General features: G+C 46.1%; 1 protein-coding gene across 2 annotated transcripts; it reads right to left on the reverse strand.

Annotated features, from left to right (window-relative positions):
* Nucleotides 1-799: 799 nt before the first annotated feature.
* Nucleotides 800-7,502, reverse strand: LOC111852281 (1-acylglycerol-3-phosphate O-acyltransferase ABHD5-like). 2 transcript variants are annotated; one of them, XM_023828018.2, is made up of 8 exons: nt 7,135-7,502; nt 4,256-4,308; nt 3,805-3,890; nt 3,340-3,712; nt 2,337-2,491; nt 1,872-1,983; nt 1,524-1,710; nt 800-1,384 (listed from the first exon to the last, which is right to left on the reverse strand). In XM_023828018.2, the coding sequence occupies exons 2-8, from the start codon at nt 4,276-4,278 to the stop codon at nt 1,289-1,291; spliced, it is 1,032 nt and encodes a 343-aa protein (XP_023683786.2). In that variant the 5' UTR covers nt 4,279-4,308; nt 7,135-7,502; the 3' UTR covers nt 800-1,288. The 2 variants fall into 2 exon arrangements, with proteins under 2 accessions (XP_023683786.2, XP_023683764.2); XM_023827996.2 differs by lacking the exon at nt 4,256-4,308.
* Between the last annotated feature and the right edge of the window lie 515 nt (nt 7,503-8,017).

Raw genomic sequence — 8,017 nt, forward strand, 5'->3', positions numbered from 1 at the left:
GTGGCCGTTTCTGAGGTGCTAGAACCATCATGTCTGCTACCGACAATCACGCCACGTTCGAAAAAACTGCGTAGGATTAGATTGCAGCCACATGATTCGCTGTTTGGAGGTACAGCGGTCCCCAGTGAGAAAAAGACAAGTTAATAAATGTGTTGGACGATCAGGCTGTTTGCACTAGAGGTGTACTGCTAATGCTTTATTTGATTGGACACAAATAATATAGTATTATACTAATACTTAAGTATTAATTAACCACAAAGTAAGTCTAAGCTACATACCTATCTCATGTTTGTTCATCATTAATGAATCATGATGCATCCCAGTTACTATATTAGTTATTAAATCTGTTAATTCTGTAAACCCTTGTGAAATACTGAAGAAAATACTGAAGGAACAAGTCATGAATATCACAAGTGACATACCGATCTCATGTTTGTTCATCATTAATGAATAGTGACTCACCTTTTATCTCAAGTAGCAACTATATTTGTTCATGATTTATATTTCACTAGTTAATACTCAGTATTTGTGCCCTGTCAGGTAATGTGTTACCATCATACCGAATACAATAGCCATTGGCAGTAGTTTAGTTTGACTGAAACTGAATGGAGCGAGACAAAGACTTAGGATAATTAGACAGGTCGGCTAGGAGAGAAGGTTTTGACACAGAGAAAGAGAATAATGACGTTTCAGATGTCAGCTGTCCTAGTTACACACTGGAGAGCCTGTATTCCCGTTTAGCGTGGCCTGACAGGACTTGCAGAAAAGCCATTGGAGGAAAATGAAGGTGCCATATAGGTCTCATGAAAATGTCAGTTTTAATCTCTTCCCCATGTTTGCATATGCAGACATTACATACAGAAAAGCCCTGGGGTCCTCGGGAAGATTTATACACAGATCAACCTCTCACAGGTCTTACAAGAAAGCTCTTCAGTGAAGAAATATAGCAATAGATGTCCAGGGAAGTGTCACTGAACCACTGAGCTCCCCAACACTCCAGCAGGGACAAAATGGACTGAGCAGCACCAGACCTGTGGGTCAGTCCAAGCAGACTAACTTCAGTGGATGTCAGAACCTGATGCCAGTGCAGTTTGGCGTTGCAGAGACTCAGTATGGGCTCACACAGTCAAAAAGAACGAAGCAGATGGGTGTAAAGGTGAAACTAACTATAAGAAAATTGTTTTTTTAAATGTACTGTTCAGCTGCATCCCTGAGACATCTTCCAATGGCAATGTGCCCCGGCAAGCCCCGCCCACACCCTCTGCCCCACCCACTTCAGGCACGCGCCCTACTGTCCATCCAAGGTACTGCAAATGAGATTCACTTGGTGGTTGAAATCCTCTGGCTGGTCCGCAAACACGTAATGGCCGGCGCCTCGAATCACCTGTGGCGGAAAGGGCTTAGGGTTACATGCCGGCCGTATGTTAAACACTTTCCTTTCAAACAGAATAATCGTTGATAATAATGCATGCCAGAGAACACTTTAGATTGTAGTGGCCCACAGAGGCGGAATGTTAGCTTACCACGATCTCCACGCGCGAGTCGGGCCTGGCGTCCTTGATGGCGCTGCCCGAGTCGCTGTCGATGCTGGAGCGGGAGCCGTAGATGACCGTGATGGGGACGTCCCACCGGATGAGGCCCACTCTCTCCAGCATGGGCCTCTTAGCCCAACCGTAGGGGACGGTCATGTTCTTGAAGGCCGTCTCGCCACTGCAGCGAGGGTGCGATCAAGTAAAAATAGTGCAAAATTTCCTTGAGGAATGCCAGCTACTCTTAAAATAGGAAAACTCCATGCAACATGAGCCGGGGTGCGGGGGCCGGAAGATCTGCGAAAGCGCTGAAAAATCTGCTGGGGGTTGGCCCGGGCCTACCTGGGACTCTGCACGTTGAGGTGGTAGATGTAGTGGGAGACCGTGTTGTCGCTGAGTATGGATGAATACTTCTGTTTGAAGTCCGGTCTGATGGCCTGGACCAGCACGGGGCCTGAGCAGCAGAAAGGGACACCCACAAGGCATCAGTCTGAAGAGGATTCAAAACTACATTAAAAAACTATTTCATTTATGGACATGAAGCAAAAACCTTATTTCGGCTGGGAAATCAATCTGCAATGGGCACTAATGAATCGAGTGGAGGGACAGAAGTATGCACAGCTTGGTTTGGACCCCTCCTAGCCCCCTCCCCACATTTTCAACCAGGAGGTCAAGGGAGGAAGAGTCAACTGGCTAAACTTCTCATCTGTAAGACTGTACCAGATGAATTCAGGGCAGCGGGTAGGCAGGAGATGCCCTGGTAGTTCTGGACAGCAGCGCTGACAGGAATAGAGAAGAGATGCTTACCCAGCGGACCTGCCAGCCGCAGGCCAGCCAGAGGGTTGAAGGGGCTCATGGCGGCCCCCACCGCCTTGATCCACACCGGGACGGGACGGTCCCTCTCCTTGGCTTCCGGCCGCCTGGGGAAGCCCCACGGCTCCACCAAGATGAGGTGCTTCACCCTGGAGACCACAAATCCCAGCTGCTAACTCAGCAGCTCACAAGTCACCAGAGGAGCTCAGTCTAAACCGGAGCTGCAGACAAATCTAAGGTTCTAACAGTCTGCTGAAGGTGCAACCCCCCCACCAAGAGCACCCAACTAACACCTCAGAAGGGGTGTGACCCTTCCTGTGATCCTTGAACAGTTTACTAATCCCACCACCCAGCTATCTCACTGAACAAGCCATCCTTCATAAGCAATCAAGCTCCATTTTAGAGTTATTTTTTGTAAGCAAGAAATGGTCCAGAATCAGACTGCAAGTGTGCCATCCACCTACAGACGGCACCTTCAGCCGATGGCTGTCTGCCACTTCGTGAGTCATACAGGCCTACCGGTTTAGCAAAACTACCAGCCTTTGGCAACAGAGGACTCCTCTAGGAGGTGCTCATTCTGCACCCACACAAGCAGATTTAAACCTCCTTCCCAGGAGGATCATAAACATCTTTCTCAGGCATATACATTCATTGGAGACAAGTGTTCATATTCTGCAGCCTGAGCTACAGTGACTGTGCAAAGCACTTTGACTGGACCAACCGAGACGCTCGTGTCATTCCTGCACTCAGCCACTCACAAGGCCTCATATGTGCCAGAAATAATCCCATATTAGCAGCACTTAGAGAGCTGAAACAGGGCCATTGTTCTCATTACACGCGAGAGCCTCATTACCCAGAAGGGTCTCTGGATTTCAGAGAAACAAAGGATAACATTTCTATTTAAAGTCGTGGATGGTATCAAGTATCAGTACAAGGCCATTACACTGTCCCCAGCATTAACCTGCAAGTCTATGTCTCCACTAGAGGGCACACTGACCTGGAAGGGTACTTGAGCGCATAGACAGAGGCCAGATATCCACCCAGGTTGTGCCCCAGCATGACCATGGTCTCCAGGCCGACCTCGGCTCTCCATTCCTCTATGGACTCCACAAACTGGGACTCTGCTTCAGTGGCGTCAGCGCTGAACTCCGGACGGCTGCTCTGGCCAAAACCGAGCAGGTCTAGGGCGTAGACGGGCCGCTGCTTGGATAGCATGTCCAGGTTTTGGGTCCAAAGCCCAACTCCGCCCCCGAAGCCATGCAGAAGCACCAGAGGGGTCCGGCAGGAATCATTCTCATTGAAAAGCAGCGTCCAGATCAGGTTGCCTTTTGATATCGGGATGTGCTGCTTGGAGAAGTTGTTCTGTATCGCTGAAGGATAGGGGCAGGGTTAGAAGTGGTTAAGGCGTCGAGCAGCAATCAGGAGTATAAGGAACCCTTGAAAGACTCATGAGGAGACTTACACTGCAGCATCTTCTCTTCTGCATCTCTCAGCTGGGATGGTGACGTGGGGCACCAAGATGGAAGCCAGCTGGTTATCCGCCATGACCTGCAGGAAGGAACGCTAGCTGTGCAGACGTACACACAAGGGTCTCTCCGCTAGACGGCCTACACGTGGTCCATCGATAGAACTTAGGACAGAGTGAATAAATGCGCGTAGAGGTTGAGGTGATGAGGCAGTCAAAGATCGCCGGACTGAGCACTACCAAGGAACTCACCTCGAGATCACAGAGATGGATTCCCCTGCTCATCACACAAAAAAAACACCAGGGGCTACATCTGACTGGCGATTAATTTCAGGACCAATCAGATCCATTATTCATTCATAATTATGAATGAATGAATGAATGAATGATGTTACATTTATACAGCACTTTACAAGACACTCAACCACCACCACTGTGCAGCACCCACCTGGACAATGCTACGGCAGCCATTCTGCACCAGTACGCTCACCACAACAGTAGCTAAGGTGGGGAAGGGGCAGGAGGGGATTCACCAGTTAGATATAGGGGATGATTAGGAGGGCACATTTGAAAGGGCCACAGTGGGCAATTTTAACCAGGACATCTAGGTGCCACCCAAACTCTTTCAAAAGAGGCCCAGGGATCTTTTATGATGTCAAAGAGTCAGGACCTCAGTTTTACGTTTCATCGGAAGGACGGCACCATTTTTACAGCACAGAGTTCTCATCACTGCATTGGGGAACTGGGATCCAGACAGACCACAGGATGGGCTAACCTGTTAGCCACACCAGCATCTCTTCCAGCAGCAACTCAGCTTTCCTAATTGGTCTCCCATCCAAGTTTTGGGAGACCAGCGGGTGGCATTTACACATGCTTAGTGTTACACTAAGACCGTCCTGCTCTAAGCGTGCGGCGAGCCTGCGAGCAGAACCCCTGTCACCATTAGAATCTCATTCAGATCTTGTGATGTGAGAATTCCATTTGTGAAACTCATGGCGTGAGACTAGCATGCACTGTTAACCACTCACTGGATTAACTCAAGCGAACCATTTAACTGGTCGACTGAAGTAACCAATGAGCGATTAACTGACTGACAGCATGTATAAATCCAACCCATTTCTCCATCATGTCTTTGAACATTTAAATCTGCTGCAATTGAGCTTCCCGATTCCCAGCACCGGTTCCTCATTTTTTTCCCAGAAACCTCCATAACAGAAACTCCCCCGGGTTCTAGAAGCGACATCACACATGTAGAACACAACCTCTGTCGGCATGGATACGGGGCAGACCGTGGGCACCTCTCCCCTGGTAACACAGAAACACTGCTCTATGACCCCAACAAACACCCGCCCTCCCCAGCAGAGACACTGACATCACGATTCTACCATGGTGCCACAGTCGTATGACAAATACGCAGGAAGTACACGCAAAGGCCAGCCACGTGTCCTCTGGCGGGGGGGGGGGCAAAGTTCGACATGCGAGCTGATCCTTCAAACACAAACACCCCAAAGGAGCTGTGTCAGAAAACAGCCATTTCACACTGGATTTACCATAATGGTACATTGTCTGCGCAGTTCATATCTTTTTTTTTAATTCAGTGTGATTTTTTAATCGTTTTTTATTCTATACACTTGTCTACCTTTTCCTATGTTATTATTTTCTGCATTGATTTCTACCTAAATTACCCATTGTTGCATTTACCCTTCTGTGATACTGTACAAAGACATTTCCCCTCACAGGGATCAATACAGTTCCCTCTTAGATTACATGCCTGCAATCATGACTGACGTAACGCAGAGACATATGCAGTGTTTTCTGTAGTAAAACACCGGTTGATATCTACTGTATTTGGAAACGGGCATGACCATACAGGCCTCAGATTTCACTACAGGCTGGCTAAACCATAACGACACGGAAAGATTTCACTAAACCTGTAAGCGATTTTATAAATTGCGCATTTTATAGTCAGCAAAGTATTTATAGCCCTGATTTTGTATTCTGCAAACTGAGGACAAGCAAGTACTATACATCTAGTTTTCCCACTCTGGGAATATTCTGTAAGATGGTAAAGTCAGGATAAGGCATCAAATATAACAAATGCGAATGGAAGTGTGATGTCACACATCCACCTACAATCGATTCGTGGAGGCGGTCAGTTCCACACTGGCTAAATGCTCATACATCCATCCTGTCTGCAAACAAGTCCAGAGTCTCCATCCCAGAACACCTTCGCCACTACGGAGATGCTAACTACCCTTGTAGCAGAATAAAATTTCCCACGACTCACTAAGAGTCGACACCAAAGAGGCAGCTTACCACCAAATTACTGACATTCTTGATTCTCTCTTTTTTCATTTTTGATCACCAACAGCTTCTCCACCCTTTTCAGGTGTGGATTCGGCAACATGAACAAAACACAAACTTAGGATGAAAAAAGACACTATCCTTTACAATAAATATGGACATACTCCTAAACTGATAATACAAATAATCTGACAACGTTTAAATGCCATTTATTATGTTGTATCCATGAAAGAATAGACTGATTTACTCCTGAATGGAGTCTTTACTTTAATATGAAAAAGTTTGGAAATAGACTACAGTACTTACCTAAAGGACACCGTTTTGAGCTGCAACGGGTGCAAGGACTTTATAATTATAGACATAAATACTTTTGCTTAAGTTCTTTACTTCACTTAGCTGTAATTTCCGTCTCATTTAAAGCATTACATACATCAAAAAGTGCTGTATATATAGAAGAGAGATTAGAACAACAAAACAGTCGCTAAAATTAATGTAATCAGTGCAAAACAGTCTATGTCTTTAGGCAGAACTTTAAAGAATCCCTGATTTGTCATTTTAACAATCATAATATTTATTTGGGCACGACCGTCTAAAAGAATATCGAAGGCAAGGGATATAACACTATATAGCACGTGAAATATTGGGGATCTTGTTGTATCGGTACGTGCTTCCGATCGGCAGTGAAATACAGCCCCTATCACCTAGTGCCTATCATCTATTCATTCCTCAAACTAACACTAAAGCGAAAATATACTAAGCGAAGATACAAAACACGCAGATCAGCTGCCGACCTACAAACAACCCATCAAAGGCAGTTAAAGTTTTATTAAAAATAAATCGCACGTATAGCCTAAAAAACACTTTCATGAAGCAGATTAAACTCAATCAAAATATTTCCCTGCTCCATCAGACACGTTATAAATTAAATTAGAAATACTGCGTAGATGAAGGTCAATAAAGCTAAACAAGAAAAGTTTGCAGTTCACACGGCCCATATGCTTAAGCCACCCGGACCCAACTCACCGTCCGCCCGCCGCCGCTGTCGCCGACCCCGCGTCCATCTCTGCATTTGTCCCGAGGGCAGTTGTCCCGACTAGCGGCAGCCAATACATTGGGGGCGTGACCAGAGCACTGGGGGCGTGGCCTCGACGACCCCAGGTTCCAGCCACGTGCTCCTTCGATTTACTTGTATCCCCCCCCCCCCCATTTAATATTAAGCCAGCAAATGTGTAAACCTGGAACTATTAGAAACCGGTAGGCTATGTGATGTTTATTGTTTCTTTCATGTTCAGTCTATTTTGATACTGTGGGTTTATGTTTAATTCTTATCCACTGGTTCCCGTTCTGTCGTAATTACGGGCATTACCAAATTCAAGTCCTCATAAATGTAGGCTACACAGGGGCGTAGATTTAGGGTGGACGGAGGGGATGTGTCCCCACCAATATCCTCCGGCCATTGAAATGTCCCCACCAATAATTTAATCCACTTAAAAAAAAAAAAAAAAAAAAAAAAAAAACGTGCTGTCAACATTAACCTAGACACGCAGAAAGGGATAAATCACGTTCTCTCCTTGAGTCCTCCCGCCCCCAAAACACATATGAACATTTTGATTGGCTGTGCATTTCCCTGCTATCATGTGAGAGGCTGTGGCTGCGTAGAGATACAAGCAGCGCCAAATGCAGTGGATTTTTTTCCCCGTGCAAGAAGGTGTGTTGGGTGACACATGTGAGGATGGCGGCAGCAAAAAAAAAGAAGCTGGACATAAGGAGCTTTTTTTCAAAGAAAAGTGTAAGTCACTTCAAGTTCGCTAGTGAATCCATCAAAGTCCATCAAAGTAACGACAACAGTTAACGTTAATGCTAGTGGGTTTTTTTTTTACCGCTTTGACGCACATTCATTATAGCA

This window comes from Paramormyrops kingsleyae, chromosome 23 (assembly GCF_048594095.1).
Source record: "Paramormyrops kingsleyae isolate MSU_618 chromosome 23, PKINGS_0.4, whole genome shotgun sequence".
NCBI classification, from domain to species: domain Eukaryota; kingdom Metazoa; phylum Chordata; class Actinopteri; order Osteoglossiformes; family Mormyridae; genus Paramormyrops; species Paramormyrops kingsleyae.

Excerpts from the sequence above, each read along its gene's own strand:
- LOC111852281 (XM_023827996.2), bottom strand. The coding sequence starts at position 7,223 with ATGTATTGGCTGCCGCTAGTCGGGACAACTGCCCTCGGGACAAATGCA. Across the intron at positions 3,891-7,134 it reads ACAGCGGCGGCGGGCGGACG|GTCATGGCGGATAACCAGCT; the intron begins GTGAGTTGGGTC and ends TCCTTCCTGCAG. Across the intron at positions 1,984-2,336 it reads GCGGCTGGCAGGTCCGCTGG|GCCCCGTGCTGGTCCAGGCC; the intron begins GTAAGCATCTCT and ends TCTGCTGCTCAG.